Here is a 17,880-nt window from a genome sequence, read left to right on the forward strand (position 1 = left end):
ATTACATAGTTATGTGGTTTGGTAATAGTTAAATTGCGTGCAGGTAGCTCTCACTGCAGTGAGTACACCTCCATGTACTTTGGAAGGCGCCTGTTTTTAGAGGGTTGACACTGCTTGGTCCTCGTGGGTGATAAGATGGCATCAGCAGTAAGCAGGATGTGTAGGTGGCTGCCTCCCAGTAACACTCCTTTTCCCCTCTTTGCTGATTTCAGGAGTATTTTTCTCGCTCCAAAGACTGGTTCTCGATGTTATTTCTTTGACTTTCTCAAAGCTGTTTTGTCTTTGGGTAATCAGCCTCTTTCTCTGCTTCAAAACTTTTGCCTGTGTTATTAAAAGCTTGCTCTAGTGATCCCCACCCTTGAAAATGGCATCTTTTGTCTTTTATTCCCCTCCAGTTAGCACCTCCCTTTCTCATTACTGCTCATAGAGACAAACTTAATTGAATCTTCACCTCTTACTTACTCCTTGTTATTTCAAAAAACATTAAACCTACAGAAAAATTGTAAAGCCATACAGTAAATCCTTTTAACCTTCACCTAACTTCACCATTTTTACTGATTATATCTGTGTCACTTTTGGGAAAAGTTGCAGAAACCAAGACTTCTTACCTCTGAGCACTTCAGTTTTCACAGCTCTTCTAAGGAAAAGAGCAATTCAGAAAATTGAACTTTGGCACAATAACTGACACCTAACATAGGGTCCATATGTGGATTTTCCTAATTGTCCCTATAAAGATCCTTAGGGCAACTTTTGTTTTTCCTGTTCCAGGATCCTGTCCAAAATCGTGTGTTTTATTCATTTGTAATATCTCTTCAATTTCCTGTGTGTGTGTGTGTGTGATTCATTACATGATCTTCAGTCGTCTTTAATCTGAAACCAATCCTTCAAGCATATTTGCCTTTTTTTTTTTTTTTTTTTTTTTTTTTAAATCTATTTGAAAGGGTGAATGAGTGAGTGAGACCAAGACAGGGAGAGAGATCAAGATCAATACCGGTCTTCATTCCACTGGTTCATTCCCTAAGTGGCTAAAATATCCGAGACTGGCTGAAGCAGGACCTAGTAACTCCATTCAAGTCTCCCCTGAGGCACTCATATCCGCCGCTTCCCAGGCTCCTTAGCAGCGAGGTGCATTGGAAGAGTAGCCAGAACTGAACCAGCGTGCCTAAGGGGTGCGGGTGTCCCAAGTGGCAGCTTACCCTGCTGCACCATCACACCCGTGCAGCCATTTGTGTTTTTGAAGGTGTCTCTACTTGGTTTTCCTGATTTGTTTCCATAGATTGAGGTTACTCCTTAACTCCTCTTACCTGGCTCTGTCTGTTAAGGTCACAGTCACATGGCACGAGGCATGTGTGCAGTTTTTTGTCCTCTGCCTCAACAGCATTCCTGTTTATTGTTTCCCTGTTTCTTCAAGCCCTTCTCTTGTTTTATTTGCTGTGTGATGCATTTGTTGTAACTCGGGTCACTGTGTCTGTTACCCCTAATACCCCTCGCTCTTTCTTGTCCTTTAAATACAGTCCTGGCCTTCCAGCCATATTCTTGTTTTGGGTGGCATCTATTCTCATGGCTTGAAAAGCCGCCGAGAGACCAGTGTGCTTCAAGCCTTGCTCTCTCATAGTCTGCAGCTGCTGCTTTGATGCCTCCCCTGCCTACTGCATCCCTGGGCTCTCTGGGCCTGCCTGCCTGCCTCTCGATTTCTGGGCCTTCTCTAGTGAGTGGGTCCTCCAGTCTCTGGGTTGCACAGCTTCAGTTGTCTCATGAGGGTATCCCTGCTTCACATGTTGACCTCTTGGGTCCATTATCCACACAGCATTTTATTTACACATATATATTTATTATGAATTATTTTATTTATTTGAAAGTGTTAGAGTGGTGGTGGTGGTGGGGTCTTCCAACCACTGGTTCTTTCCCCAAATGGCTGCAGTAGCCAGAGCTGAGCCGATCCAAAGCCAGGGGCTCGGAGTTTCTTCCGGGTCTACCACGTGGGCACAAGGCCCAAGGATTTGGGTCATCCTCTGAAGGTTTCCCAGGCACGTTAGCAGGAAGCTGGATTGGAAGTGGAGCAGCTGGGTCTCAAACCGGCATCCATATGGGATACCAGTGCTGCAGCCAGGGCATTAACCCACTGGGCCACAGCACTGGCCCTGTCCACACAGCATGCATCACATCATGTCATGTGCATATGTCTGAACCTGCGTTGGTTTTCATCCTATTTAGAATGAAATTTAAACGAGGAAGGTTTTGCCTATCTGACCTCTCCAATCTCATTTCCTTCTCCCCTTTTCCTGTCTTGAATCTTGCTCTTGCCATGCTCCTTTCCCTCCTCATCCTGAGCATACTGACTCTGCTCAGTAAAGAGCTTAAGTGTTACCTCTTTAGTTTTATCTCTCTATCCTTCCAAAACCCAATTGAGTTAGATTATCCCACTCAGTCTCTGTCACAGCCCCCGTTTCCATAACTGCTGGAACCACAGCTGGTTTTGTGTCTTCTTGTTGAGACTCCACGTTCCGTGCAGGCAGGATCCCTGCCTTGCTTGTTGTAATTCTGTCTCTAGACACTTTGGATACCTAATAGCTCTGATGTGGAACTGGCACGTGATCCACACACGGATATTGAGAAGACAGGAGTGTGCTGCTGTAATGTCAGGGCCTGTCTCTGAATAATTGAAGACACTAGGAAGTGGAAGTTTTCCTTTTTGTTGAGTTAAGCACCTTTACTTAGGGAAACTTGGCTAAAATCATCTGGTAGCTTCATGAGGAGCCTCAGATACTAGCTAGCTGACCACTAGGAAATAGAGAAATCTATGTAAGGAATAATGGATGAAAAAAAGATTCCAGATTACCCAGAGTTCCTCGTTTTTTCTTCCTCCTTTCTAGTTCTTTGTTCTCTAAGATTGAAGGTGTTACCCTTACTTGGACTGGTGATAATCAAGTCAAAAATGCTCAAAGCACCATGAGCAAAGACAGAAAAGTGGGCAGGACCCATGTCATCATGTTGGCTGTAAACCCCTCCCCATACAAGGAGAGAGGAGTTTGAAAACTCCAGTTAGGAAATGGATGAGAAACTGAAGAAAACTTGGGGGTCATATATCCCTATTACTCTAGGCCTGAGGTTTTGGGGTCTAAGCTGTTATCCTTCAGTTGACAGAACTATTTTGTTTTTTGCAGCTGAAATATTTAATGAGAACTTCGGGCCTGATTTTCGAGATGAAGAGACTTTCTTTTCTGTGTTTGCCATCTTTTTTCCTGCTGCCACTGGTATTCTGGCAGGAGCCAACATCTCAGGTGATCTTGCGGTAAGTGTTGTGGAGAACGGTGCTGGTGACGAATTAAGAAGTGGTACACATGCACTCGTTTTTACAGATAGCCTTAAAAACCTCTTCTTGTCTTCTAGGATCCCCAGTCAGCCATTCCCAAAGGAACACTCTTAGCCATTTTAATTACTACGGTGGTTTACATAGGAATTGCAGTGTCTGTAGGTAAATAGCCTTACATTTCTTTATATGTTTCAGAGATTTCATAATTTACATATTTATGTTCATGATTTTTTTAACTTTTAAATTCGGAAATATTTCAATAAAAAGACGAGTGGCCTATTGTAATTAAAAACAGATTTAAAAGAAAGAAAACTAGTGGTGACTTTCATAGGAGTCATCTAAACCTCCAAATGCTTTATTGTATTTTCTCCAGAAGTTTTGTTGTGTAGTAAATCAGAAAATTAAGTCTGTCTCTTAACTTTCACTGAGATGTATTTATAGAAAACATTCATGTTTATAAGGAAGTGAATGTTACTCTGCAAATTTATTTTCTTATAGTGATTTTATCTTCATGTAGTAAAATTATTATCGAGACCATTAAGCAGTGCCCATGCTTTTGAGAAAATTTTGTTATGATAGTATGAAAACACTGGCTTTGAAGAATCACAAAATAAGTTGAATAAAATCTTACTGTGATTTTACTGAATTGAATGAAAGTGATTTTAATATTGTTTTGTTACATTCATGGACTGACAGCACTTTAGAACCTGAACGTTTTTAAGTGATCCAACCAGTCTTCAGAGCTGAGAAAATGGAAGCTCAGCAGTTTTGCTACCAGAGACCGTGGCATATAATTTCTTGTTTTCATGGCAGAGAGAGGGTTACATTTTCTTTTTTTTATTTTTTTTTATTTTTTAAAGGTGTACAGATTTCATAAGTACAGCTGTAAGAATAGTTGTGTTACATTTTCTTTAAAGTCCTTTAAGGCTCTTTACAGTGTATGATCTTTAACTTAATGAAATACTCTAGTCCAGTAAAACTCTGTTGGTGAATTTCATTTCTATTAATTGACATAGTTTGCCTACAGTGATACTTTATTTTACTTCCAATCTGTATACTTTACTTAAAGCATGTGGTTTTGAAATGTTTTGAAAAATCAAGGATGATGGTTAAATTTTTAAGATTGGTTTATTTATTTGAAAGGCAGAGTTGCACTGAGAGAGGGGGAGGTTGGGAGAAAGAGATCTTTCATCCCCTGTTTCACTCCCCAAATGGCTGGGCCAGGCCAGAACTGAGAGCTTAGAACTCCATCTAGGTCTCCCATGCCAGTGGCCAGGGACCAAGCACTTGGGCCATCCTCCTGCTTTTCCAAGGCACATTAGCAGGCAGTTGGATCAGAAGTGGAGCAGCTGGGATGCTGGCATTGCAGGTGATGGCCCAGCCTGCTGTGCCACAATGCCAGCTCCTATAGTTAAGTTCCTTAATCATAATATAAAGTATATTTTATCTTAATAACAATCTAAAGAATAACAAAAGTATGAAGTCAGACTCTAAAATATGAGATTTACATTATATTTGAATAATAAAAGTTCATTTTTGCCATATATTTATGTATTTGATGGAAGTACTGACAGATCTGTTTTCAGACTAAGAGGCTGGAAATTTTCTTAACAACAGGTAGAAAGGCTAATAATCAGTAACATGATAGACTAAATTGACATTTAGATGGAATTTGCATTTCATTTGTCTCTATAATATATACATACATCTCTGGAGTTCACTTTGGGAAAAGTAGCAAAATAGGTGTCTTAAAAATTACTGTCATGTGTATATACATATACATAAGTTAGCTAAAGAAAATTTAGTTAAATATTTAAAGAATGATATAACTGTTTCTTTTACAACTTAGAAAATGATTGGTATCACAGATAAGTAATTTGTTTTTGCTTTGTTTTTAAATATTTATTTATTTGAGTGGCAGAGTTAGAGAGAGAGAGAGAGAAAGACAAAGAAGCAGAGAAATCTGCGGTCCATTGGTTCACTCCCCAAATGTCCACAACAGCCAGAGCTGGACTGATCCTAAGCTAGGAGCTTCTTATGGGTCTCCCAAGAGGGTACAGGGGCCCAAGTACTTGGGTCATCCTCCACTGCTTTCACAGGTGCACAGGCAGGGAGCTGGATGGGAGCTGGAGCTGCTGGGACTTGAACCGATGCCCATATGGGATACTTTAACCAGCTGTGCCACAGCGCCAGCCCCCGTTTTCTGTTTATTCCAGCACTCTAAATATGCTGGCTCTTCTGCTCACTTCTTTCCATCTGCACTGAGTTAGTGCAGTAGGAGAACCCACTGTCCCTGACACTCAGAAGATAGGCCAATAGGACAGTAAAGACGGCCTGTACCCCTGCAGCTGTGAAACCTTGTCCCGCACCATAGCTGCAGAGCTAGAGCATCAGAACAGGAAGCACACGAGAGAGGCTGCTTCAGGGCTGGAGGGAGTTGCAGGACTGCACACTGTCCCCCCCTCCCAGTGCTCTCAGAGGACTGCACCTGTCCCCCCTCCCAGTGCTCTCAGAGGACTGCACCTGTCCCCCCTCTCAGTGCTCTCAGAGGACTGCACCTGTCCCCCCTCCTCCCAGTGCTCTCAGGACTGCACCTGTCCCCCCTCTCAGTGCTCTCAGAGGACTGCACCTGTCCCTTCTCCTCCCAGTGCTCTCAGAGGACTGCACCTGCCCCCCCTCCCAGTGCTCTCAGAGGACTGCACCTGCCCCCCCTCCCAGTGCTCTCAGAGGACTGCACTGTCCCCCCTCCCAGTGCTCTCAGAGGACTGCACTGTCCCTCCTCCCAGTGCTCTCAGAGGACTGCACCTGCCCCCCCTCCCAGTGCTCTCAGAGGACTGTACTGTGCCCCCTCCCAGTGCTCTCAGAGGACTGCACCTGCCCCCCCTCCCAGTGCTCTCAGAGGACTGCACTGTGCCCCCTCCCAGTGCTCTCAGAGGGAGCTTTAAGGAAGCTTGGTGCTGCGACACTGCTCTGAAACATAGATGAAGAAACTGCAGACTAAAGAACTGTGCAGTTTATTAAATGTTAGTATTTAGATGTAGTATTATAAAATTCTAAAAATTCTCGTTCAGTTGTTGCTGTAATATGCGATGAAATCATGTTATTAAAGTGTTGCAGTCTGAGGAATGGTTTTTACTATTGTACGTGATATGTTACTACAAATAATGAAATGCTTGTTGTACTATGGGAGCCTTCATCCTTACAGAAGGGTAGAGAGCATTTTCTGATGAGCCCATTATAGCTATCACCCAGTGTCAAAATTTTGCACGCGTTGTTAGTTCATGGTTAATCTTGTTTGTTCTATACCCTGTTGCTGTGCCCCCTGGATTATTTGTAAGCAAATCTCAAAGACTATATATTTGCTAATGTTCTAGTAGTTGTTTTGGAGACATAGGTTCAAATAGGAACCTATGTACATTGGTAATTAGTACATTGATAATTAAATTTTCCTTCACAGAACCCCCTTCTCAAGTGTGATTTGACCCATTTGAAGTGTCAAGTATTTGGTCTATAGGCAAACATTTCTCCTTGTTTGGAAGTCTTTTAGCACAGTGGGGTATTTTTTGAAGACTCATTTATTTATTTGAATGTCAGAGTTAGAGGAAGAGAAAGAGATTCTATCCACTGGCTCACTCCCCAAATGGCTGCAGTAGTTGGGGCAGGCCTGGAAGAGGCTGGGAGCTTGGAGCTTTTTTGCATCTCGCACGTGGGTGCAGGGGCCATTCTCTGCTGCTTTCTCAAGCACAGTAGCAGGGAGCTGGATCAGAAGTGGAACAGCTGCATCTCAAACCAGCACCCATATGTGATGCTGACATTGTTTTTGTATGTGTTTAAGGACGTCTTGACCAGCTGGCTCAAGAAACAGTGGTGCTAATACACCATTTTCCACAATAGTACTTATGAGGTTTCTAAATGTATTTCTGTAAATATTTTTATGAAAGGTTCAGTTTCAGTTTTTAAATATTGGGGACCAGTGTATTTTCTGCATTCATGTCACAGTAAATTCCCATGCAGTGTGTGTTCCTAGGCATGAGTAGGTAATCAGTCATTACTTGAATCTCCTTATGAGTTTATGTAATCCTAAGATGAATATACATGTTAGCTTTATTCTTCTCACTGTCACTTGTGCTCCAGGTTCATGTGTTGTTCGGGATGCCACTGGGAACGTTAATGACACCATTGTAACAGAGCTAACAAACTGTACCTCTGCAGCCTGCAAATTAAACTTTGACTTTTCATCTTGTGAAGTCAGTCCTTGCTCCTATGGCCTAATGAACAACTTCCAGGTGAGCGTCACATGCATGTCCCCTGTACTCCTGTAGAGCGCTCTCTACTATCAGATAGGACCAAAAGAAAGCCATATCTTAGAGAAGGGAAGACTGTTCTGTTCCTTTTTAATTAATTAACTTATTTGTACGTCAGAGTTACACAGAGAAGGAGAGGCAGAGAGGGAGAGAGAGATCTTTGATCCACTGGTTCACTCCGCAATTGGCCACAATGGCCGGAACAGCGCCGATCCGAAGCCAGGAGCCAGGAGCCTCCTCTGGGTCTCCCACATGGGTGCAGGGGCCCAACAGCTTGGGCCATCTTCTACTGCCTTTCCAGGCCATTGGAGAGAACTGGATCAGAAGTGGCGCAGCTAGGACTTGAAACGGCGCCCACATGGGATGCTTTAGCCACAGTGCCGGCCCCAAGAATATTCCTGGTATACTCAGAAATCCGGGTAACTCATCAGGCAAACTGGTGAAGACAGAAGGGTAAATTAGAGGTCCTTGAAGAGCACAGGGCTCCCAGGGTCTCAGTTGGATAACAGCATGTAAGATGTACTGAGAGTGTGCGTGTGGGTATGATGCGAGTATCCAGCTTCATTAGAAGGGGTCTCTCACCCGGCTGTTTGTGGATTCTATGCTGTCCACTTTTCAGACTGGCACCACATGTGCTTGATGAATGTAGTTGTGTCTGAGTCCTCAGATCAAGTTGTGTAAAGAATCTCACTTTGTCCTTTTCCAAAATCGTTTTAGCTATTTGAGTCACTTCGCTTTTCATAAAGAATTTCAGAATAATCTTTTTGTGTATCGACAAAAAGTCTTACTGAGATTTTTATTGGAACTGCATTAAATTTGTGTAGCAATTTAGAGAGAATTGATGTGTTTGCTATGGCTCTCTTTATTTACGTTTGATTTCTTTTGTCAACATTGTGTAGTTTTCAGCATTTCTTTAAATATTTTGTTAATTATACCAGTGTTTTCTGTTTTTATTTTAAGCAGTTTAAATCTGCAGTAACTGAAATAAGTTCAGTTTTCTATTGAGTGAATTTAGCAATTCTCCATAATTGCTTTGTATATAAATGTCCTATAGAAAAGACGTGATCAGTACTAGTAGTGTTGTTACTCAATTAGATGTGGCCGAAGTAAAGTCGTACTGTACCAGACGACTGTTTAACAATAGAATTTAATTCTAAATGATGCTTAAAAGTTAGCTTTAAAAATTGATGAGCTATGTAAAAATTAATATTACTTCCCCAGTATTTGGAGACTATCGATTTTTCTGCTGTTAATAGTGTTATTAAAGTACTGCAGTTGAAATGAAAGGTACGGGTTTTTAGAAACTGACACAAGAATGCATAAGGAAGTTAATTTGAGAGTAAGTCCTAGGATGATACTCTGGGAAACTTCACAGAAAATGTGAGTCTGCTGATGGCAAATGAAAAATAAAACGTTTGCTCCCTAATTTTTTTCCATTTTATATAAACATAAAAAAACCATACTTGAGAGTCACATTTATTCAGAAGCTGGCATGTGTTATGCAGAATGTGTGAATTCTAGAATAAATTTTTTCAACCCAAAATTTTTTTTTTTTTTTTTTTTTGGGGGGGATGACTTCACTGTTTTTGTTTCCTGTAGTGTAGTTTGAAGCAGTTGAGCACACTTTTCAGTAGTTAAAAGTGTCAGGCCCAGTTATGTAATGGGAGTATGTGTTGTGTAGTCACAAGACCAGGCAGAATGGTCAGAATGAAAGACAGTATTCATGTCCAGCTAGTGATTCAGGCCCGTTCTGATATAGATACTGTGTGAAAGGCACAGATGTTGGTTTTTGCCCAGTAACTGAAGATGCCAGTCAGGTTTCCAGTCAGGTTTAATGTTGCCTTAAAATAGAAAAGTGTATCCTCTTTATAAAATCTAATATGGACTTATTCTAGCAAAGAGGAATGTGACATAAATAAAGATGCTTCTCTCATTTTAAGTGAATGATTTTGAAAATGCCTGTAAAACAATACAAAAAGGGAAATTCTATAAAAATATAAATCACATCATGCAGAAAATGAAGAATGGTGGATCGAATATAACTAGTCTGAGTGTGTAAGTGAAGTCTGCATAAAGTGTATAATAAAGGCTATACTTTATTATGCTGTTTTATGTAGAGTTAACTTTTTGTGTTAGTAAAATGATTTGGTCTATCCTGTTTATCTAAAATTTTTAATTTGTATGTAGCCTTTTGTTGATTGTATTTTCTGTTCCTCTGAAACCTTTGACTTATCATTACATAATAAAATACGAGATGCTTTGTCCTGTCACAGTCAAACCCTTCACACACAAGGCCCTTCTACCTTCTTTGCAGACTGGATTCTGGTCATTGTGTTGTTGGTGCCTGTGTGTATCCATGCATGCTTACCTGGTTCTCTTCCTTCATTTAGTGCATTGTGGCCAGGGATTGAACCCATAGCTGTGGTGTTAAGTATGAAATCACGGTCAAGTGTGTGGTAGTCTTATACGACCTAACAGTGGATTCCCTTATGTCCTTGGGCTCAGTTGGCCTGTTTTTAGTCAATGTAAATGAAAGGTGAATGTCCAGTACCAAAGTGATGAATCTGGGTGGTGGTCACAAACCCCTGCTGACAGTTGCAAAATGGGTGGATAAAGCTGATGGGACGTGAATCCATGCTCCGGTGCAATTGTGTGTTTTGAAGAATTCAGGTACAGAAGGAACTCTGTAAGGAGTTCCTGTGCACCTGTCCTCCAGTTACATTTACTATTTATTTTTTGCCCCTTTTACTTTATCTATGTATATCTGTATATATGTTGCAGATATCCTCTTTCATACCTCATTCATAGACACTACACCTTGACAGTCATCTTGAAGTGTTTAAGAAATTCTGTAAAAGCTCAGTACAGTTACTCCACTTAAATTCAACACCAGTGAAATATTGTTACCTTAGTACATATTCTGCATCTGCATTTGCCTATTAGTCTTGGTAATTGGCCTCCTTTGCTGGATCCCGGATGCCATCTAGGACCACACATGGCAGCAGAGTAAATTCCCAGTCATTGTTAGTCTTCATGGCACTGACAGTTTGAAGTGTCTAGTCAAGTAGTTTTGCATAGTGCCCATTGGATCGGTGGTTATTTTCTCATGATGTAAGCGAGCAGTCCTTTTGTGTTGGTTAAAGAAACAGATGCCACAGAGGAGTTTTTGAACGTGTTTGAAAAGACAGCTACACATTGCTGAGTTTCATCAGGTGTCAGTGCATAACTAAATTTATTGATGACTCCCCATCCCCCAGGATATTTACAGGCAGATTGTAGACTGCACATCCTAATCTCATCTAGCTCTAAAGGATAAGGTCTTTTTTGTAAAACACAACCAACAGGGCTTTGGAAGTACACTGTGCCACATAAGAAATATTCCTGCCAAAAACTTGTGCCTAGGCCTGATGAACCGTCTAGATGCAACTGCCAGTTAACTAGAAATAGAGCACTGGAGAGGGGCAGGTTAACCCACTGCTGGTTTACTGGAAATAGAAGGGGAGCAGATTAAACAACACAGTGCAGATGCAGTCTGCAAACTCCAGAGTGGGGAGTCTCTGCAGGAGAAATGGCGTAAAAATAGTAAGATGAGAAGGAAGTGTTGAGTCAGTACATTGAAGACGACGGAAGAGACACATCCACCAGGTACAGCAAATGCTCTTCTGTGGGATCTGATTTGCATAGACTGCTTTTGGGAGGATCAAGTAAGAGATGGTTGGGATGCTGACTAGATTTGTGGCGCTATGAAGGAATTGAGTTTTTAATTTGTCGCAGTGGCATTGCTGCTCACAGTTTGCACCGATTCCTATCTGTTGAAGACATATCCTGAAGCAGTTACACATGAAATGGGACCTGAGGTTTGCTTCAGAGGAGTGCTGGGATGGACCCGCAGTTGATTATCGGCGCTGGGTACCTTCTTTGCCAATGTGTGTGTTGGAAATTTCACAAAAAGAAAAGATTTTTTTTTTAATATAAGGGCTAGTGGTAGATCTGGTTCAGGAATTTGTAGTGAATATGACGTTAATACTGTTTGTTATCGAGTCATTCTGAGCATTCATTTTCTTCATTAGAGTAACCAAGATGTTACGTTGTTAAGACTGACTTGTCATTTTTCTCGCTTCCTATTTAAGGTAATGAGCATGGTGTCGGGGTTTGCACCGTTGATTTCTGCAGGCATCTTTTCAGCCACTCTTTCTTCGGCACTAGCCTCTCTTGTGAGTGCTCCCAAGATATTTCAGGTCAGTATTTTCAAATTACAGGCTTTATAGGGGGATCAGATGATGGTTTTTCAGTTGGAGAGTTACTGGTTCTAGTTACTTACATGTGTCAGCCACATAGTATGTGTATGACATTCACATGCACATACATCAAGATTGGTAGAAAGTGTATGTTAATATGAATGTGTCGATTTTTATAAATGATCCTTTACCTATTGTCACAGTGTAATCTTTGAGCTATTTTTAGAAGTGACGATAGGTATTTGCTTTTTCGACATGCTCAGCATAAATCTTGAAGGTGTTTGACCAAGGATTAGAAGTGTGATGTAACACTACTAATCAGAAGTAATAAAGTATCTTGTCCCAGTCAGCATGATGCAAACCTAAATGTTTATTTTACCACCACTTGATTGCTTGTGTGTTACACATTGTAACTACTTAAGGGTGTAATGATTTCTTTTTAAAAGACTTATTTATTATTTGAAAAAAAAGTTAGAGGCAGAAAGAGAGACAGAGAGGTCTTCCATCCGCTAGTTCACTCCCCAAATGGTCAAAATGGCCAGAGTTGGGCCTGTCTGAAACCAGGAGCCCGATGCTTCTCCCGGGTCTCCCACGTGAGTCTGGGGGCCCGAGAATTTGGGTCATCTTCTGCTGCTTTCCCAGGACATAGCAGAGATGTCAATCAGAAGTGGAGCAGCTAGGACTTGAACCAGGGCCAATATGGGATGTCGGCACTGCAGGCCGCTGCTTTAACTGCTACACCACAGCGCCGTCCCTGGCTGGCATGATTAATAGGATGGACTTTATTCCCTTTTGATGAGCATTCAATAAATAGCTGACAGGTTTATTATGCAGCCTTCTTTATGTTATGGTTAAAACCAGTGAGTACAGTGAAGGTGTAGAATTTATCACAGTATTCAACAATGTTTTAGGAAAAGTGTTTAATTGGGATTTGGTCTTCCTTTTTTTAGGCTTTATTTATTTAGATTGACACTGTGGTGTAGTGGGATAAGCTTGCTGCCTGCAAGCGGGCAGCCCATCTGAGTGCCAGTTCAGTTCCTGGTTGCTCCACCTTCAACGAAGCTCCCTGCTAATGAGCCTGATAAGACAGTGGAAGATGGCCCTAATGCTTGGGCCCCTGCCACACACATGGGAATGCAGAAGAAGCTCCTGGCTTCTGGCTCCTAGCTCGGGTTTGGCCCAGTTCCGGTTGTAGTGGCCATTTGGCCAATGAACAAGTGCGTGGAAGATTGATGTCTGTTTCTCCATCTCTCTTGAATTCTGCCTCTCAGATAATTTTTTTTTTAAAAGAGCTTTATTTATTTGAAAGGCAAAGGTATAGAGAGAAAGGGAGAGAGAGAGAGAGAGATCTTCCATCCACTGATTCACTCCCCAAATGGCCACAATGAAATGAGTAGCTTCATCTGGGTTTCCCACATGGGTGCAGGGGCCCGAGTATCTGGGCCGTCTTTCGCTGCTTTCCAAGGCACAGTAGCAGCGAAGTGGATTGGAAGTGAGCCTCTCCTCTGGAACGTGAATTGGTGCCCAGTGAGGATGTTGGTGTTGTCAGCAGAGGTTTAACTCGCCATGCCAGAACATCAGCCTAGGGTTCGTTTTTCTAAAATAAGTCACACATGTGACTTAAGCATCGAAGATTTATTTGTGAGCTTGTTTCTTTGATTTCCTTATTCATAAGGTGAAGAATCCCTACATAGAGGTGGAATAAGGTGGGTAAAACTTCAGTATTGTAAACCAGCAGCCGTTTTGCTATTTGAAATGTTTGGCTCCCCTTTCTGGTATGTAAGGGAGGCAGTGTGAGACAAGAGAGAAAGAAGAGCAAGAATTAGAAACTTGGTTTTATTCCTGGTTAATTTAATTACTATAAGAAGATCTGGTTTGTATGTTTGAAGTGTTTTATCTTCATCTTTGCTTTGTTCATTAGGCTCTATGTAAGGACAACATCTACCCAGCTTTCCAGATGTTTGCAAAAGGTTATGGGAAAAATAATGAACCTCTTCGTGGCTACATCTTAACATTCTTAATTGCACTTGGATTCATCTTAATCGGTTAGTTGTAGGAATAGTGTTAATGTCGATTTTGGTGTATATGTAGTATTAGCTCTAAACATTGAATTATTACTTAATTAGCATACTGTTTCTTTGCTCAGTATACTCTTTCTAATCATAGGAAAGAATGTTGGTAAAGTAATTAATTTGTATTTACTAACATTATTATTATTGCTAAGTCTCTATTAGGGCTAGAGACTCATCCTAGTTTCTGGTTTCTAAAACAAATTTGGTGAGGGATGCTCCTCTAGTTTTTGCTTCTGATTACAACCGAGATAGTGGGTTTCCATTGCTGAAGAAGACATTGAACTTTGAAGTTCAAAAAGAGTTACCATGTAAAGTATGATGATACCACCAGGCACTGTGAGGCCGTGTGGAGACTAACAGTCAGGAAACACTGGTGTGTGGGTATTGGTGTAGCTACTTTTGGAGGACAAGTTGATAGTGTCTAGTCGTTCTTTCGAGATGTACATTTTAGGGAAGCAGTGCACTTGTGCCCAGCGGACCATAGAACAATTTTTGTATCACTATTGATTATAGTGAAAAAAGGAAGCAACCTAAATCAACCAAAAATGAAACACAGTGCAATGTATAGGAGTTTAAAAATGGTATTTATCAAATTGAAGGATGATATAGGGCAATATTCTTTATGCCACTGATGGGCTACATAGCTATGACAAATCTATATCAGAAAGACTACCCAGGTTTTGACTAGTGAAGTATAAATGGAACTTAATTTGTGTACATAAAGGTTAGTTTTCTGAAAAAAAGGGTGATTTGTATGGCAAAACGTAGATGTTAATGTGGGTGCTGGATATAAGAATGTTCATTGTGCTATAATCCAAAAGTTTGGAATGTTTCATAGTTACAAGAAGTTTAAAAATGTTTAATATCACTAAATATACATCACTTTCTTTTACAGCTGAGCTGAATGTTATTGCTCCAATCATCTCTAATTTCTTCCTTGCATCATATGCATTGATCAATTTTTCAGTATTCCATGCATCCCTTGCAAAATCTCCAGGTGATTTTACATTCTTTAAAAAGTTGTGTTAATGTATTCATTTCTGTGGTTTTAGAGAAACTAACACTTGCATATGTCTTAAAAGATAGGTTTTATGCAGTTAGCTCAGTCTTTGTAGTTTAATTAAGTCTTCAACATTCTCTGTCATGAATTAAGTTCACTGGTAATACTGTTGCTTGTCTTCAAAGCGTTTGAAATATCCTGTGTCTGATTCTAACACTGAAAGGATGATTTATTCTTATAAACTTTTTTTTTACTGCTTAGTTGATTTCTCTTTCAGTTCTAAGAATGTTGTTATGATACAGTTAACCTTTCCAAAAAATATTTCAGCACAGAGAGTTCTGTGGACTGAGACAAGTATCTGGCTCCTGTCGGAAATGAGGGAAGGAGCTGGAGGAACCAAAGCTCGTTCCTCTGAGGATCTCACTATCTCAGGACAGGAAAGATGGTGGATGGGAGCTTTGGACACAAACATTTGAGTTTCACTTTTTACTTTGAAAATACTCATTTTGTTGAAATGAGTTATACAAATATGTTTGTGGAGCCGCCTATCAATGCATATTGAAAAACATGGCTCTGAGCATTTTTTAGAGTAGGTCTAATTCATAAATGCTTTACTAACTGGGAAGATGGGTGCTTCTACAGTCAGCTCCGTTTCTCTGCTAACCGGGTAAATTCTTAATGATTTTCTTCAGTCACTTTAAAATATTAGGTATATTCACAGAAATGTGAGTATGCCTTATGCTAAAAACGAGAAAATAAAGTCTCATTATTTAGGGCTCAGTGTGTTTTCTACCTTGTCTAGTTTTACCATTACCGAGGGTAGACTCATGATGTAGTTTTGGTAAGCATTTGTTGAATACAGAGCCAGAAAGGAACAGTAATGTAGAAGCAAATAGATGGGTCTTCTCCATAGTCCTCAGGAACCACGCAGTTCAGGTGTGATCATTCAGTCTTGGACTTTCCCAGTAGACGTTAGCCTTACCCTTTGTGCTTGAACCCCTGTCAGTGTGACAGCCATGAAGAAAGTTACTCTGTACATACTTGACGTGCTGTTGCATCACACAGAGGAGGCATATGCGTGTCTTCTGTTGTTTCAGGATGGCGCCCAGCCTTCAAATACTACAACATGTGGATATCCCTTCTCGGGGCAGTGCTCTGTTGCATAGTGATGTTTGTCATTAACTGGTGGGCTGCACTGCTGACCTATGTGATTGTTCTTGGACTGTATATTTATGTTACCTACAAAAAACCAGGTTAGTAGCCTTTCCAATCTAGTTTCAAGCTAAAAACCGTTGAACTTGTTGTTTTTCCTATTGAAGCATCATCTTTTGGATGTTGAGGTACTTGGTGTAAAAGCTGAAATACTTCATTTCCAAGTATATAGAGGGTTCTGTTGTGATTCAGATGCATGCAATTCTTGTGAAGAAGTTGCTTCATGTTCCTATGCAGTTCTTATTCACAGTAGACTAGACCAATCCTGTTTGCAGAAAAACAGTGAATTCATACATACGCGGTACATTTTAACATTATTCTTTAACAGGATTCATATTTGTAGTATCATAGTATTTGTTCAGCCAATAAGCATATGCATTTAGCTACAGTGGTCTTAGAACTGCCAATATGTACCATGGAAGTCGCAAAATAATGGAAGACATAGTATCTTTCCCACTAGATGACAGTGCAGGGGCCGGTGCTGTGGCATAGTGGGTAAAGCCTCTGCCTGTGGTGCCAGCATCCCATATGGGCACTGGTTCCAGTCCCAGCTGCTCCACTTTCAGTCTAGCTCTCTGCTATGGCCTGGGAAAGCAGTAGAAGATGGCCTAAGTCCTTGGGCCCCTGCACCCATGTGGGTGACCTGGAAGAAGCTCCTGGCTTCAGATTGGCACAACTCAGGCTGTTGTGGTCATCTGGGGAGTGAACCAGCAGATGGAAGACCTCTCCCTCTCTCTCCCCACCCCCCACTCCATCTCTCTCTCTCTCTCTCTCTCTCTCTGCCTATGCCTATGCCTATGCCTATGCCTATGCTGTTGCCTCTCTGTAACTCTGCCTTTCAAATAAATAAATCAATCTTAAAAAAAAAAAATGACTGTGTAGCAGGGAAAGGAGAACAAACATGTTTTAATGAGGAAATAATTCACGATTACTTAGTATGTGTCATTGATAATAACTTAGTATATCTCCACATAAAAGGATTTGGGCCACTATCCTGTATTGTGACTGTAACGCAGAAGAATGATCTTACAAGAAAGGTTTAAAAAATTTGGACCCAGTACAATATATGAGGAAGAAATTACAAGGGTAGTTTAGCAGTACATGAAAGTGGTGAGGAAGCATTTTCTACTGCAGGTTGTGAAATGATGAGGTTTCTGTTGGAGCACTGCCTGTAGAATGAAATCGACAGCAGCTCCCGTTGTAAGCGTTTCAGAAGCAGTCATCTCTCTAATGTACCTGTCAGATGTGTAAATTGAAATGTGTCTCAGGTCTTCATGTGATGGTCCAGTTGCTTACTGAATAGTAAAAATTTCCTGTCCTGGTAACCTGAAGTTAAGTACTATACATGATCCTTCTTGATATTGGAGAACTGCCTCTTTCTCTTTGGACCCTTGGCTAATAATAATTGAGATGTTTTGTCTGTGAAAGACTCTCACTTGAATGCACAGTATGTCTGCAGCCCTATCATCCCAGTCCTAAATTTTACATTTTCTTCAGATGCGATTTTAGTTCAGATTGTGACGGCCCCCTCCCCCTTATATTTAGTTACTTGAAAGAGACAGTGACAGAGAGACGGAAAGAGAATGAGATGTTGCATCTGCTGGTTTACTTTCCAAATGGTCAGTACCGCTGGGGCTGGGCTGGGCTGGGCCAGAGGCAAGAGCCTGGACCTCTCCTCAGGTCTCCCTTGTGTGTGCCAGGACACCTCACTGGGGCCATCTTCTGCTGCTGCTCTCACAGT

General features: G+C 41.1%; 1 protein-coding gene across 4 annotated transcripts in view; it reads left to right on the top strand.

Moving 5' to 3' along the window:
- Positions 1–17,880, top strand: part of SLC12A2 (solute carrier family 12 member 2) — a 93,179-nt gene that overhangs the window by 44,516 nt on the left and 30,783 nt on the right. For all 4 annotated transcript variants that reach the window (XR_016235339.1, XR_016235340.1, XM_002710086.6 and 1 more), the window contains exons 8-14: positions 3,165–3,292; positions 3,391–3,475; positions 7,448–7,599; positions 11,748–11,855; positions 13,777–13,900; positions 14,823–14,924; positions 16,025–16,180. Coding sequence is in view for 2 of the 4 variants with exons in the window: in XM_002710086.6 (XP_002710132.6) it covers positions 3,165–3,292; positions 3,391–3,475; positions 7,448–7,599; positions 11,748–11,855; positions 13,777–13,900; positions 14,823–14,924; positions 16,025–16,180 (855 nt within the window). In the remaining 2 variants the exon portion in view is untranslated. The remainder of the gene's footprint in view (positions 1–3,164; positions 3,293–3,390; positions 3,476–7,447; positions 7,600–11,747; positions 11,856–13,776; positions 13,901–14,822; positions 14,925–16,024; positions 16,181–17,880) is intronic.

The sequence above is a fragment of the Oryctolagus cuniculus genome, chromosome 6 (genome assembly GCF_051225735.1).
Source record: "Oryctolagus cuniculus isolate XC-2025 breed Fujian yellow rabbit chromosome 6, ASM5122573v1, whole genome shotgun sequence".
NCBI lineage: Eukaryota > Metazoa > Chordata > Mammalia > Lagomorpha > Leporidae > Oryctolagus > Oryctolagus cuniculus.